This window comes from Cyprinus carpio, chromosome A3, assembly GCF_018340385.1.
Source record: "Cyprinus carpio isolate SPL01 chromosome A3, ASM1834038v1, whole genome shotgun sequence".
Taxonomy (NCBI): Eukaryota; Metazoa; Chordata; class Actinopteri; order Cypriniformes; family Cyprinidae; genus Cyprinus; species Cyprinus carpio.
Genome location: NC_056574.1, coordinates 21,206,961 through 21,222,928, shown reverse-complemented (window position 1 = coordinate 21,222,928; position 15,968 = coordinate 21,206,961). Strand labels below are relative to the sequence as shown.

The 15,968-nt window shown below is 38.0% G+C and overlaps 1 protein-coding gene across 8 annotated transcripts in view; it reads right to left on the bottom strand.

Annotated features, from left to right (window-relative positions):
• Positions 1-15,968, bottom strand: part of tnrc6c1 (trinucleotide repeat containing adaptor 6C1) — a 57,115-nt gene that overhangs the window by 26,704 nt on the left and 14,443 nt on the right. For 6 of the 8 annotated variants that reach the window (XM_042723021.1, XM_042723018.1, XM_042723026.1 and 3 more), the window contains exon 4: positions 2,243-2,533. The exons of the other annotated variants lie outside the window; for them this stretch is intronic. In XM_042723021.1, the coding sequence (XP_042578955.1) occupies positions 2,243-2,533 (291 nt within the window). The remainder of the gene's footprint in view (positions 1-2,242; positions 2,534-15,968) is intronic. 8 annotated transcript variants of the gene reach the window in all.

The window sequence follows — 15,968 nt, the reverse complement described above, 5'->3', positions numbered from 1 at the left end:
TCTAGAAGAGGTGGTAAGGTAAGAGAGGAAAAAACTTTTACAATGATTAACTTATCGGGTGTATCGATTAAAAGCATGTCTCCCTTGTGTCTTAATGAAGATTTTGATCTTTCTCGTTTTCTTTAAGAGGAAGCGAGTTTTTTTTATTGTTATTTATTGTTTGTTAATAGTGGGCGGTGATATGAACTTATGAATGGCTTTCGGCCTGATGTGCCAGCTCGCCCACCACCTTCATTCACATCAGTTTTTTCTATAAATTTGTTTGGGGAATTTTTGATTTATTTGTGGTGTATATTTTGCGCTTGTACTATCATTTTTATGTGTTGAATGCTTTGTAATTATTATTTTATTGTTCGCCTTTAATTTACTTGATTGGTTGATTAAGTTCATGTTAAATAGCACCTGTTATTTGATACTCCACCTAGTGAATATTGGATTGCTATTTTTTTTTTTTTTATTCTTCTGGAAAGTGCTATTGTATGATTCGCTGAAGAAGGCTTGTTGGTTGTTGACTGCTCTGATGCAAAATAAAAAGAAACTATAATTTATTAAGAAGATCCAGGAAGTGCGGATCCTTAATCTGAAAGTGCCTATGATTCCTAAAAATATGATCCAGGTAAACAGTTCGCTAGAAATTGGGACAGGCCTTTGGTCTTGCTACTAACTAGGACTCCAGAGCTGAGAAGAACACATGATTCCTTCAGACCACAAATAAAATTCAATCAATACTCTGGGAGGAGATAAGAACAGTCCACGATTCAGCCCATTTATGTGCCATGCCAATCAAACGTGAGTCCTTCTGAATCACGCCCATTTACTGTAAGCTGTGAATCACCCCTGCCCACAGAGCTGATCGTCTGCCATCTCTCCCTTTTTCTCTCAAACTTATTCTTTTGCTTTGCCACTGCAATCGAGAAGCCACAGACACACAGCAGAAGACTGCCAAGTCCACGTCCAAACTACAACACTCTTGGCACACCCACATGCCTCCAAACACAGGAAGTCGCAAAGCACAAATCAGCAAGACCGTTTCTCTCCATCTAGCTTTCTTTGCCTGCAAAAAAAGAGAAAAAAAAAAAAAACTGCATCCACAACTACCTACTGCACAAGCACAGATGAATAAGCTCAAACAACACTATATTACAAAATGACCCTGATTAAATGTCAACAGATGATTTCAACAAGACCTTGTTTGTGTGATGAACAAATTAAGCCATTTACTACCTATTGAACCACATCTATTGTGCCACACTCATAAGGGGATGTTCACACAAAAGTAATTTTTCATCCCACTGTGCTACTTTTCCATTGTTTTTCTATGTAAACATACGTGAGATCGATGTATCTGACTTGCTCTGCGTCTTGACATGCCATTCTAAAAATGCACTGCGCTCAAGCTTAAATAAGTTCAACTTTACACAAAAATGCCTCTCATACGTGTTCTGTATGAAAGGTACCTTAAAACACAGCTTGACGCAGGACAGTGGAATGGAGAAAGCAATGGTTCTTGAGACAATTGTTGTTGTTTTTTTTATATATAATTTACAAGTTTAAATTTTTTAATTAAAATCTCATTATTAGGGCTAAATTAGATACAGATTTCCCAATACAATTCAAATTCCAATTCACAATTTCAATACCATTCTGATTTGGTTCTTGGATTTATGTTTGGGTACATGAAGAGCAATTAATCAAAAATAATATTTTTTCTTACTCAGCCCACCCTATTCATTTTTATATGCATATAAATAGCATTTAGTCTATACAAAATAGTAAGCAAAAAGCAACAGAGAGGGAGTAATACAAAAGATAGCATGCAAATGCAAGGCCATTAATCATTTATAAAATAAAATGGCAAGGAAAATAATCACATTTAAAAGTCAGCATGAACCAGAAATTATGACCAAATTTTCTTCCCTATTGTGACATATATCAGATTGAAACAGCTTCTTGAACAAGGAAAAAAAGTAGGTTGCTAACCCCAACAAATAAAAGACGGACACAAGAAAGAAGCTTTACATTATCGTATCACACTTAATGCTGCATGAGAAGGGGCTGATAGCCTGTACAAACCAGCATCCAAACACCCCCAGCCACAACCAGCTCTTCTACCTTCCTGCAATATTACATAACAAAACAACAAAACAGACCACATGATCACCAACTATGGGCGCTAAGTGTTTTCTGGACTGCACCCTGATTTAGCAGGCTGCCCTGTGTACATCATGGAGGAGAGGCTGACCTGGGTGGGTCTGGCAGGAGAAGAACTGAGTCGTAGCGTTGGTGGACACTGGCTGCACAAGAGCCGTACTTCCGGTGGGCAGAGGTTGGCCTCGCTTCAGTAGCTGCTTGTGTTCGTGTTGACGGAAACGAGGGGGCACCTCTCGGGGCGGGTAGCGAGGGGCTGCCGACTGCTGCTGTTGGTTGCCGGAGGGTGCGCGCTTGCCATTGCCACCAGTGCTGCTGCTGGCTGAGGGCACGGACGGGTTGGTGGGGGGAGGAGGGTTGGGGCTGGGCTTGGCAGAGTCTGGCACTGTGGACACAGAGATAAAAGAATGAGAAAAAGAGAGAGAAGGGGGAGAGGGAAGGATAATGTTAATTTTAGCACATGCCATAATGAAAGCAAACAGGAAGTGTCTTTAGAGGGACAGCTATGAGAGGTTTCGGGAGGGATGAGCGGGTGCGAGTCGGTTTGCCTGTCTCTACCATCACAGCCAGTCTAGACACTCTGGGGCTCACGGGGAGGGAGATGAAAGGAAACAAAAGTGTCGTTTATCTTTACGTATCCATGTTGTGGAGGAGGTAGAAACGGTTACACAATTAGCCATCAGAGAGCCTGATCAAGGCAGATCTCCGCCTGAGGCAGAGGCAAAGATGAAGCACAAACATCTGCGTGAATGAGTACCGGACTTACGCAACGCAGACGGGAGAGATGCTTATTCTGCTGGGGGATAACCACCGTCTGGTGGTGGAGCAGAAGCTTGGAGGAGAAAAAAAATACTTTAAGTCTACTACTTGTGTTTCTAGGCTTTTATTGATTTTAGTAGCTTCAGAATTTTTAGGCAGAGTGACAGTGTGAGAAATAGCAAAATGCATACAAAAGATAGGTCTGATCACTGAAATTATTCACAGGAGGCCCTCATCGAACAGACCACAAAACTTCAAAAAACAGCTCAGCAAATGGTAAATACAAATTGTTGGTTTGTAATAAAACACTTCACTTAATTTCCCTGCTTGTTCTTTCTATATAAAATGTCAATAAAGAGGTCTAAACCATGAATCAAACCAACCCACTTCAAAATGTAATTACATCATCGCAATCTTTGCTTTGAAGTATGTAAAAGTGCAAGTTTATAAAAATAAGGAAAACAGACAAAGGTACAAGACTGTGTAGTTAATGACAGCTTTATGAATGGCATAAATCAAATGATGGTACATACATACAGCTACTAATATATAGTCATTATTTATATATTAGTAAGACATAAAATTACAAAATGACTGCAAAGCACTCATGTACATTAAAAAAAAAAACAAGTCGTTTGAGAGGATAGGGAGATTGATTCATGATGTGTTCATCACTTGGTACAGTCTATTCAATAGTTTACACTGTTGTCTACTTTTGGTGTTAAGCGTTCACCAAACAAAAGACTGAAAATACACTGAATTTGATGATTGAAATGATTTTTGCTGCTTGTTTACTTAAAACATCAAAATTTTCAAGATTTCATAATTTTATCATGTTCAACCAATTTACTTCAAAAATGTGGGACTACAATACATGAATGCTTTTGATGAAGTAGCATCATAGGAACTGGGAACAGGATTTCCACAACCTATCATGCTTTGCATGGGACTGGATGGGGAGAGTAAATTTAGTAAATAAAATTATATTTTAAGCAAGCTGAGAAAAAGGGATACTGTTTTTAGGTGATTACCATTGAGGTGAAGTGTAGAGCATGTGCTTGGGTTGAGGATCTGCTAACAAGAAGTCAAGTAACTTTAATAAAAATAAAAAAAAAATAATAAAAAAAGTAGTAACTATGGGAATGCAACAAATGCAACCAGTTCAAGCTACAGTTCAAGCTATATTTAGCTTGCTAGTATGTGCAATTGTTACCCAAGACATTTTTTAAATCACTCAGGTGAACTACACCCTCCAGAATCCACTGCTTCATTCCTATTGGCTGAAAAAGAGGCTCACATACACTATAGATTATATACTGGAGAGGCCCAATGTGAAACAGCCCTAACGATACATGAAAACATGATTCCTGAGCTAGCGTGAACATGTCCATTCAATTTCTCTCTTTCTCTCTCCCTCACCCGCTCGTCCCTTCCGCCAGTCGTGGCCCCTCGTTCTCTTTCATGCAATGTTTGCAGCACAGACGTTCTCTAGTGGCGCAGTCTCAGTGCTAAGCTGGAATCAGTGACGCCAATCCCTGATTAAGGCCAGCTCAGCCTGCCTGCCACGAGCTGGGCCAACCAATCGCTACAGTTTCCCTGTCCTTGCATCAGAGTCGGCCCATTGCAATAGCCAATTATGAATGTGTTAAAGAAAGCATATGGACATGTCTAATTTCTCTTGATTATGCTGAAAGTACCTGCATACTCTGTCTTTCACACTTTTGCCCCAGGGCCGTGAAAAATTACTGCAGTCAGGGCCTTTTGATGAAAGCTATTCTAGAAGCTTCTGTGGAAACAGTCAGCGCCCGTCCAATCACAACACAGCACCGGCAAGGGGAGGTTTGAGAGTGGAAGGGGGAGGGAGATGCAATGAGCTCTCGAATGGGAGATGAGAAAAAGAGTGTGTATGTGTGCATCTAAATCCAGATCTCTGTGCAATGGACACTGATACACAGCACAAATCCTCAACCAATTATGCAGTTATGAGATTCATATGAACTGAAACGCTGTAACTGCTAAACAATTTACTAAGGCTTACTTTAAAGCTTTGTTGCTCTGATACACACTCACGAGTAAATGCATTAATTCAACTCGCCAGAGCCTTGGTACAGAGACCTGGACAGGGAAAGGAAAATGATGGGTTCAATACAAGTTGAGCTCTAGCAAACAGTATTTGTAGCATAATGCTGATTACCACAAAATGTAATTTGATGATAATAAGAAAAAAAGTTCTACAAATATACTACAAAACAATTAAATAATAATAATAATAAACTATAAATAATAATTATTTGTTTTATTTTCTATAATTTTTCAATGTTAATGTTTTCACACTTTTAGACTTTTAGTTTGCAAATTTATGTAATTTATGTAAAATTCTGGCACTTACAATGCAAGAACATGTACACAATAAACGGTAAAACATCTTTAACATGATAATCCAATGAATACAAGACAACTTTTACATGAATTACTGTGATGAATAACTAATTTGCCGGCCCTGAATAGAATGAGAATGATGATTAGACTCAAAAAAATAGATGTATTATTTATGACTGCATAATTAATGTGCTCCACATTTCTGCTTTGACACCCCCCATTGTGCAAGTGCACATTGTAAGTGCCTTACTGTTACTACTACAAAATTTTTTTTAAAAAAATGAGAAATTATTGTTGCTGTTGATATACATTACCTTACTGATGCTGGGAAATTCTTTTAAATCACCATTCTTTTACAGTTTACAACTGCAACAGTTAAGAAATGCTGCTTGATCAGACAAGAAAGCTTTTTTTTTTCAGTATTCACTATTTATTTATTTTTTTTTAAATCAAACAGACACTCAGATATATCATAAAAAAATAAAATAAAATAAAAACGCCTGGGATGTTCTTGGGATGCTGTCTCAACAAAAACCCAGCCACTGTTCTAGAGCAGGAAGAAAAGACTGACACAGGAAAAAGCACACATCAGATTCTTTTGTAGAGGCTGCATTAGAAATTAAGCTTGTCTGTTTGTGAAATGCACACTGAATTCCCAGTGAATTAAGAAGCATTTCATTACAAAGAGAAAAAGAAAAAAAGGCGTATTATACATCGGCCCGAGGGACTATTTTCCATCTCACGGTGTCACACAGATCTCTCTTACTTTCACAAAGACATCTTCATTTACTGACTGATGAGAAATTAAATCCTGCATTAAACGGTCAATTCTTCGACTACACAGGACAGATGAAAGCACTAAAGGTACGAGAATGGTGTAACACGTCCTGGAAAGGCTGAAATTACAGGACCTGAGCTCAGTCTAAGTACAGAGGAGACACCATAAATGTAATTACAGCACACTGACTGCGCCTCCTACTACAGACACACACTCCGCACATGCTGCTAAAGCGTAATGATAGGCTTATCAAGATGAGCCGTGACTCCAAACGGAGGTCAGAAATCGCTGAGTGAGTTTATTTTGATCAATAGCACTTTCCAGCCCTGTTTTCAGACTGTGATTGAGCTGTGAGACGAGACAAAGGCATTGTAATGTGGAGATGTGAATCAGACCTCACAGAGGGAACAGGTTTTTGAGGTCAATATAATTGAACGTCGCTCGCTCTCAATGGCACGTTAGCGGCCATCTGTGGAGGAGAGTACAGGCAGAGTTTATACTACCAAATCATTATCTGTCACTCTGACAGACTCGGTTGTAAATGTTTTGCCATGATCTATTTTAAACTGTCCTTGTTTTCCAGAAAATTATATAGAGTTTATAAAACACAGGCTGCAATGAAAGTTAAGCAGCTAAAATCATGTACTGGTAAGCATGAGTTTGGAGAAAACAGAAAGTTCTATTCATTCAGTCATTAGAAAAAAAAATAACCACAACATAGTTAAGCGCATTATTAATAAAAAGCATTTTAAAACATACAAGTATAAACATTTTTAAAGTTATATTATTAATTTACATGATTTTTGCAGGTCTAGAATTAAAACTATGAAAATTATGAAGGTGAGGGTGTGAATTAAAATAAGAAATAACATGATTTCTAAATATTTGAGCTTATTTAATGCTTGTTTTGCCTTTAAAACATTTTAAGTCATCTTAGAGGCCCCCTTTGAAGCTTGCTGAGTCCCCCTAGTGGGTCCTGGCCCCTAGTTCAAAACTACTCTTCTAATCACATATACAAACTTTTATGACTTTTCCAGGCCTTGAAATCACACTTGTACAATTCACTGATAGCTCCAGGTTTTCCAGGAATGTGGAAACCCCATTCTGTGGCAGAACTGTCGCTTTTTTTAATTCTGTTTTTGAAATGTAAAGCAAAAAATAAAACCAAAAAATATTGTGATCAGTCACTCTCACTTAATTCTCACCCTCATGTATCAATTCTTATATATTTCTTCATGTCAATTTTCATGCTTTTCCACAATTCTTTTTCATAATCACTAACCCCTATTTTCATTCCTTCCTGTGAGAATATTTTTTTTAATCGGTCTAAATGACAAAGCATTTTGTTACGAAAGTGACGAAAGTGACGTGACATTCAGCCAAGTATGGTGACCCATACTCAGAATTCGTGCTCTGCATTTAACCCATCCGAAGTGCACACACACAGAGCAGTGAACACACACACACACTGTGAACACACACCCGGAGCAGTGGGCAGCCATTTTATGCTGCGGCGCCCGGGGAGCAGTTGGGGGTTCGATGCCTTGCTCAAGGGCACCTAAGTCATGGTATTGAAGGTGGAGAGAGAACTGTACATGCACTCCCCCACCCACAATTCCTGCCGGCCCGAGACTCGAACTCACAACCCTTCGATTGGGAGTCCGACTCTCTAACCATTAGGCCACGACTTCCCACAATTTCATTTTTAAGTACAGTAAATGAGGGAGTATTTTCTGTTAATGCAGCCCCAGTGTACAGAGGGTATATGTGCGTGTCTTCTGGAGCTAGACACACAAGCAATTCTCCTTAAGCCCTGTTCACACTAGCAGCGACTTATGTCAGGGCTTGCGATGTGGTTGCTAGTGGGCGTTCTCAATACTGGTTGCCTTGACAGTGAATCAGGTTTCTTGCTGCTAAGTACAAACATTTTGGAGGCAAAAGACTAAATATAATCTAAATCTATATAAATCTGTTCATACAAACAAAATGAATGAGAAACAGAGCCTACTTTCTTCTATTGCGTATGATATACGGTGCTGAGAGGAGAACAATCACATGATCTCTACCGTCTTCTTTCCTATTGGTGTCACTCCTGAAAGTCGATCTTCATTTGCATAAAGTTGAAGAATTCTTAACTGTCACATTGCTGGACACGCCCCATCCGGTCGCCAACGGCCGCTATCTCTCGTGTCGCTGGAACTCACCAGCTCTCCATTGAAGATGAATGGGATTGTCTCTTTGCTGTTGCGTGTTGCTTGTAATGTGAAAGGGGCTTTAGGGTGGCACTTATTACACAGACACCTTGTGATGCCGTGTGCATCCCCAGGTCCCAGACTATGCTTGTTGCTATGGCGATACACACCTTGCAGTTGTTTTTTTCACTCTGTCTCTCCCAGATCTCATCAGAGCAGAGCATCTGTCACTTCCTCACAACACAAACAAACCTCACTTAGGCTGTTACAGGACTCACAAAATGTAATAATCTGACAGGTCTAAATACAGGTATGAGTGAGCAAATGTTAAAAGATAATATAGTTTTAAGGGAGGCGGTTTATGTGCAGTTAACCAAGAGGTTGGCAAAGGAAATGATGGGTAATGCTCTTCATGATAATTGCTATGTAAGGAGGAGCTATGTAATTTGAAAGGCTATGGGGAAATCGCATTTTGTGCTTTGTCAGTGAGAGAAAATGCAATAACCAAACACATCCTTCTGCATGTTTAGAGCAACAATAAATATATAAATATATATAATAATATATAATGTATATATAAATAAATAATAACTCAATTAAATGAATTTATCAGACATGAGACCGGCTTACAATAATAATTTTTAAGTATATATTTAAAAAAGTATTAACCACTAATCAAAGTTTTTTTTTTTTTTTTTTATTTTTATTTTTTTTAATAATTAAGCCAATTAAATACTTTACAAATGCTAGGTACACTACCATTCAAAAGATGGGGTCTGTAAGACGTTTTTAAAGATATTAATAATTTATTATTAAAGGGGTCATATGATGTTGCTAAAAATAACATTATTTGGTGTAATGAAATGTGCTTATTCAGTTTAAGGTTCAAAGGTTATTTTCTACATACTGTACATTATTGTTGTTCCTCTATGCCCTGCCTTCTGAAACGTGTTGTTTTTTACAAAGCTCATCGTTCTGAAAAGCGGGGTGTGCTCTGATTGGCCAGCTATCCAGTGTGTTGTGATTGGCCGAATGCCTCAAGCGCGTGACGGAAATGTTACACCCCTCATCATACTGTGATGAATGAACGAGCCATTTGTTGCATCAAGTGGGGACATAATTACAGATTACAATGACTTATACTGTCTTTTTATGCGTTGCGTTGCATCACGCAGCGTAAACAAAAAACCATGTCTGCATTTGTGATCGGAGAAACGACAAACAAGCAGCGCTACTCTACACTGCTCAAAACTCACGTTTAAATAGTCAGGGGCAAATTCTTTAAATATGAAAACATACTTACAGACTGTGAGTCAGAACAGCCGGCATTGTAGGCTACTCTCCCAAGTTCAGGAAACAGTCCTCCATAAAATGTGCTGCACACATCTAAATATTTAGGTTGAACTGTTCTGGAACAGTGTTGTAAATATAACTTAACCACTGATTTCTAGTTGTGTCCTCTTTTGGAAGACCAAACAAAGTAGTTTTGCATTCACAATGAAACAGCGTCTCCACGACATGGCGCTGGCGGCAACAGCGAGAATCAAAGGTTAAAGCTTCTTCCTCTGAATGAACATTTGGACGGCATTATGCAAACCTTTCCACATCATGACATAGACATGTGGGGGCGTGTTTAAATAAAGCGTTTTAGTAGGGCGTGGATGGGTCTTAACTATTATAAAGAATATCTCTTTGGGTTTGAGACTTTAGTCTTTGCATCTTTAGGGATCTTATCTATTCACGAACAGCTTGTAACACTCCAAAGAGAAAGGAAAACTTGAAATCTCATCATATGACTCTTTAATTTATTTATTTATGTAAAGATTTAATTGATTATAATACAGACTTATTATGAATTTATTATATTATTATATAGACTTGAGACATTTATTATGTCTTATATTTCTTGAGCAGCAAATTAGTATACTAGAATGATTTCTGAAGGATCATGTGACACTGAAGCCTGGAGTAATAATGCTGAAAATACAGCCTTGTCAAAGGAATAAATGACATTTTAAAATATATTAAAATAGAAATGTTATTTCTAAATTAAATAATATTTCACAATATTACTGTTGCTACTGTATTCAGATTTAAATTAATAGGCTACAGCCTTAGTGAGCATGAGACATCTTTCACAAACATTCAAAAATCATCCCAAACCTAAACTTTTGAACAGTAGTGTGCTCGATCTCTGTTGATTATTTTCCTTTTTATTTGGCTATTGATGGAAACAATTTAAACATAAGTGTAGTATTAATGCACAAACAGAGTTAAAAATCAAAAGGCTAAAAAAAAAAACAAAAAAAATAAGAAGATTATATTACTAGTATGACTAGACTGAGTCACGTCTTAAGCCATCATAAAATAGCCTATATGAGGAAAATGAGTTTTCCGCTTGAGTGTCAGATATACCACAATACAACTGAATCTCGGGCCACATAAAATTGGCTTGCGGTCCGCATGTGGTCTGAGTGCTGACTAGCGCTGCCTTAGCACAAGCGAATAACCTTTTGTTTTATAGTATCAAACCCTAGATGTCAAACAAAATAGGCAGCTCGTGGTCAGTGAGTTCAATACCCTGCAGCAGTGAGATTAGCTCTAATACAATCTACACAACAGAGAGTGACGTGCAACCTGACCCTGCCAATGGACACATTTCAAAGGCTTCACGCATAAGTTCATGAATCAGTGGAAGCCATTGCAGGGAAATCACCATAATGCTCGCCTATCATGCTAATCTCATCGTTTTCCATGTTTAACCTTGCAGGAACGAGAAGAGTCTGGAGATCTTAATTAGCGGCGTTTAAATATGCAGCTGTATTTAAGTCCTGTGCTTTCTCGTGGAGGGATGAAAAGACCCGCATGAGAGGAAGACTGGGAGCTGCTCTACATGAAAACTGGAGTGACTGGGGACGTGCCTCATGGGACAAGAACAGAGCAGAGAGAAATCCTTACCATAGACACCCTCAATTAACTGCACTTCATATGAACACTTGAGGCGAGCCACCTGAACGGGCAAATACATAAAAAAGTATGTCAAAACACCCGTCCTGGCAAGTAACATTGTAGCTTTAACAATGATTAATCTATGTTGAATTTATACACTGGAGTACAGATGCACCGATCTACTGGACATTTTTTGTTTTTTTTCAGACTATCTTCTGTTCCGTGCTCGCACACAAACTGCACTGCAATCATTTCCCCAATGGCCATTTGTGAGGAAATATACGTTATTATCAATACTTAGTCTGTAAACGGCCATTATCAGAGGCCAGAGATGCTGAAGACAGACACAAAGAGAAGAAAATACTGTAGCAAGCAGAACAAGATCACTGTTCACTGTTTATTTACGAAGGAATTCCAAACACTGAATTTTATATGAATGTGTTTCTGAGAGGAACTGAACTGACTGTTTTCAGAAATGGCATTTTCTTTTCATTTTGTCTCCGTATGATGCATTTAAATTGGTGTTAATACACGTGGCACTGCTGTGTTTACAGCAGTAACCAAGGAAATGCTGTATTACTGTACCATATTTATTATAAATACAGTAGTTCAGCACTGAGTGATCGCTTTTCTTCTATTGTTTGATTAACATTAATGAGACAGACAGCCTGTATATCAAGACCTACTGTTATGCACGGAACATCAGACATTGTTCCCCAACATTTCACTTAAACATCACTCAAAAGTTACATAACATGTTTGCATGAATACTTGGCAAGACAGATGTTTTGAAATATTGTAATTCTGTGTGTATGTGTATTGGGATCGTGCACTGACTGAGAGGTATCTTTGTGCGCACACTTTGCATGTCTCAGTCAGCGCGAGTAAGAAGATCCTTTTTGTGGCTTATCATTCTAAATAACTCAATCAAGTCCCACACTTTATTTGCTTTGCTTTGATGGACAAACACATTTTTAAAATAAAGAAGGTAGAACTCTCAAAAAACGTACAAATAAAGATAATTTTAGATGTTTAATTAGTATGTGGAACATTGGGAGCGCTAGATGAGGGTTTAATAAACTAATTTTTGTAAAAAACACAAATGCAACCAAACCATTTTTCTCTTGCAGCTCGTAATTAGCATTTGTTATTAGTAATCGTACACATTCAGACTGATTTTGCCAGCATGGGTCACATATCTTTATTCAGGAATCATGCATTAAATTGATTAAAGTGGCAGCAAAGACATTTACAATGTTACAAAATATATATATTAAAAAAAAAAATAAAAAATTATCACCATTTCCACAAAATCAGCATATTAAAATGATTTCTAAAGGACCATGTGACACTGAGGACTGGAGTAATTGCTGCTAAAAATGGGCAATGGTAATGTCAGCTTTCTTAACATAGGAATAATTTACATTTTAAAATAAAATAAAATAGAAAACAGTTATTAAAATTATAATAATAATCAAATAAATAAAACATCAAATCAAATATAATTCAATTATATAACATAAAAAATTAAATAAATAAAACCTTTTGGCCGGTAGGGTATCTTCTTTTAATTTGTATATACATTTCTTTTCTTTTATTAGTTGTATTTAATATCCTTATTGCTTTCGTGTCAGAAAAATACTGCTCTAATTTTCTTTGACAGTTATAAAAAAGAATAAATTTTGTCCTCTTAAATGGGTGAAATGTAGTTGGTTAAAAACAAAAGCATTTAGTAACTTGTAAGCGTAGGTTCATAAAGGCTGTAATTTAATTACTTCAAATTATGATTAGCTTTGTCTCAAAGTAACTTTCCCAACATTGCGTCATAGCAATGAGGCCACAAATTTCACTAGGGAATCTGCTATCTCTGGACTGAGACACTTCTTAAACCAAAGTAATTTGCACAAGCCTCTAATCTAGGATGAAGCACCACTAACTGCTAAACACTGAAGAACCGCACAGTAACCTGCCGCGTCTGACACCAGGCTGGAATTAGTGAAGAGGAGCAGGTACAGCCTGTGGAGCAGATACCAGAGCTCAGCTCACTTGACCTGTGCTACCGGTACGCATGTGTCTGCGTTCTTTCACTCCACATTCCACCAAACTGTTTGACATTCAGATAGGAACATTATGAAGACAGACAGCTCTATTATAAGCCATTCTGTGCTTTCCCCACCACCCCTTTGTTCTACTATTACTGCTATAGTGGGGCTTCTACGCAGAAAGTGATCAGCCTTACTTTGAAACTCACACTCAAGGACAGCATGCTTATAAGAAGAGTCATTTTTAAAGGGAGATCAAGTTCATGCGAACACACACACACACACACACACACACACGGCAGGAAAAAAGACAAGATGGCGGAAGGCTGCACTGCCTGAGGCAGGCTATAAATACTGACCCAGTCAGAGAAAGTCTCTGTCTCTCCACACACACACCACCTCCAGCAGTTCAAACACATACAGACACACACACACAATCCAAATCAGAAAACCACCAAATCTTCTTTCGACCATTCGAGAAATTCAGCAACAGCAGCATGTCTCACACTGAGTCTGACCAGTCACAATATGATAAAATAACAGCAGCATGTGATACAAGGTTCTCTTCTGTGTTAACCTGTGCGCAACAAGCAGCACGGCCTTTTGTCGATCACTTGGTTTCCATTTCTGTCCTGTCGCACTTGGTAGCCCAGCCCACAGTCAAATCTCATTGGCCTAAAACCCAGTTCTACAAAGCTGTTTACCAAACAACAAAGGTTCACTACTTTTTACACAGTGCTAAGTTAAACTGACATTTGACCAAAAAGATGTGCACCTGAAGATACAGTTATATTTTGATGGCAAGACTAAAAAAAAGGCCTAAATTTGTCTGATTAGCTGTTTAATCCGTGACTTTCCTTGTAGTAATTGTAGTATAAGTCAATTTTCAATAAAATAAATGTAATCAGCCAGAGTAAACTGTGCTATCCATTCACACTCACATACATGCAGCAGCGCAAAAACCTAAAGAAAAGAAAGCAGGAAGGCATCAGCATATTGGTGAGGATTTGCATCGCCATTTGTGGGATGTTGTAAAAATAGTTACCTTTGTACAAGTGCACCAATTCAACCACAGTGTCTTTGGTTCTCTATGCAAATCAGCGGAGCTTCTTTTTAGAGCCTGATGCTTCTCAGAGGAACCTGCGATGCTGCTGACTTACACGTATATGAACGTGGAAAGTTTCTTTTTGAAATTTAAACTGTCTGCTGTTACAGAGAAGACTTTGACAAAAAGTTGGAATGACAGTTTACAGGACATGTACATGCTCAGCACGTGCATAGTAGTTTTACTACTGATGAAAATAGATGGATTTATAATATATGCCATTTCCTATTTCTGGGATCCTTTGTAAAGGTCTCATTTGGGGATCTTTGCCTTATAGAATCGACTCAAAAAAGTGAAAGTCTAAGAAACCAAGAAGCCCATTTCATCCCACTGACTCCATGAGGGCATCTCAGTAAAATAAAGCTTCATTATTAGACTGCAATTTACCATATAATGCAAAGTGTTTGTGTAATTAAATAAATCTGATACTAAAACGAGCAGTGAAAAAAATCTTTTAAAAACTTGCATGTAAATGGACTGCTCTAAGAGGATACTGAAACATTAACATAACACACCTATAGCATATATAGATAAACAAGATTATGTAACTACATGTACAACAAATAAATGTCAAATCAAATTGTTTTCATATCAGGTTTTGAGAACATATTCCACCATCCAAAGTCATTTGATTCAGAGACTTGATTCAAGTAGTTACCATTGAAGCAACGTCCATAAAATATAAAAGTTATAATGTAAATAATATATATAAATAAATTATATAAACTCATATATATCGCTAATACATTTTATTTAAAGGTGCTGTATGTAAGTTTTTGACTCTACTAAAGCATAAAAATACCATAATATGTTTGCAGATATTTAAGAAACATGCAAAGTTAACATTTGTTTATCTGAAAAACAATGCTACAGTCAGTTATTCTCCTTTGAGAATGTGCGTTCCGGGCCAGAATGTGTGTCATTGTTTTGGTTTGTGAAACCCGCCTACTGCCAGTTTACCCAATTGTATTTCAGCACCCGGGTTGCCAGTTGGCAGGAAACACAGCGTATTTCATTTCAGTTATGGAAGCTGGCAAACGAAAGGTGTCAGAGCGGGAAATAGAACTTTCTGATCAACAACGGTATAATACAGTGTACGGCTCAATGCTTTCCATCGTCAGGTGTGCTCGTTCCTGTTGGTGTCGTCAATCTGGCAACCTGCATGTGCTTCAAGTATGAGGAGGAGGGACCGGGTGAAAAAAACCCTCTCCAATATTTTGTATTTGGACTGCAATACCTAGTTCAACCACTCATACATACAGCACCTTTAAATATATAACAAATAAAATGATTCACAATGCCTTTGCAATAACAGAAAGGCACAAGACTGTTTCAAATGGGATGCCAGCTATAGCACCAGCCTCCTTCCGGGGGTAAAATGGCACTTAATTTGATGCCTGTGTTACTGCCAAGAGACGTTTTACCAACAAAAGTGAATTTCTAAAAAGCAAGTTCAGAGCTTGAAAAGAAGCATCCAAAAACCATGCTTCACTAGACCATGAGTCATCCTTCTGCTCACTGCCCTGCATGCACACAGTGGGTAGCGGCTGCCCTCTCAGATGGGCTGTCTGTGTAAAGACTCGTGGAGCAGCAGCCTGTGCTCTGCCGTACAGCGC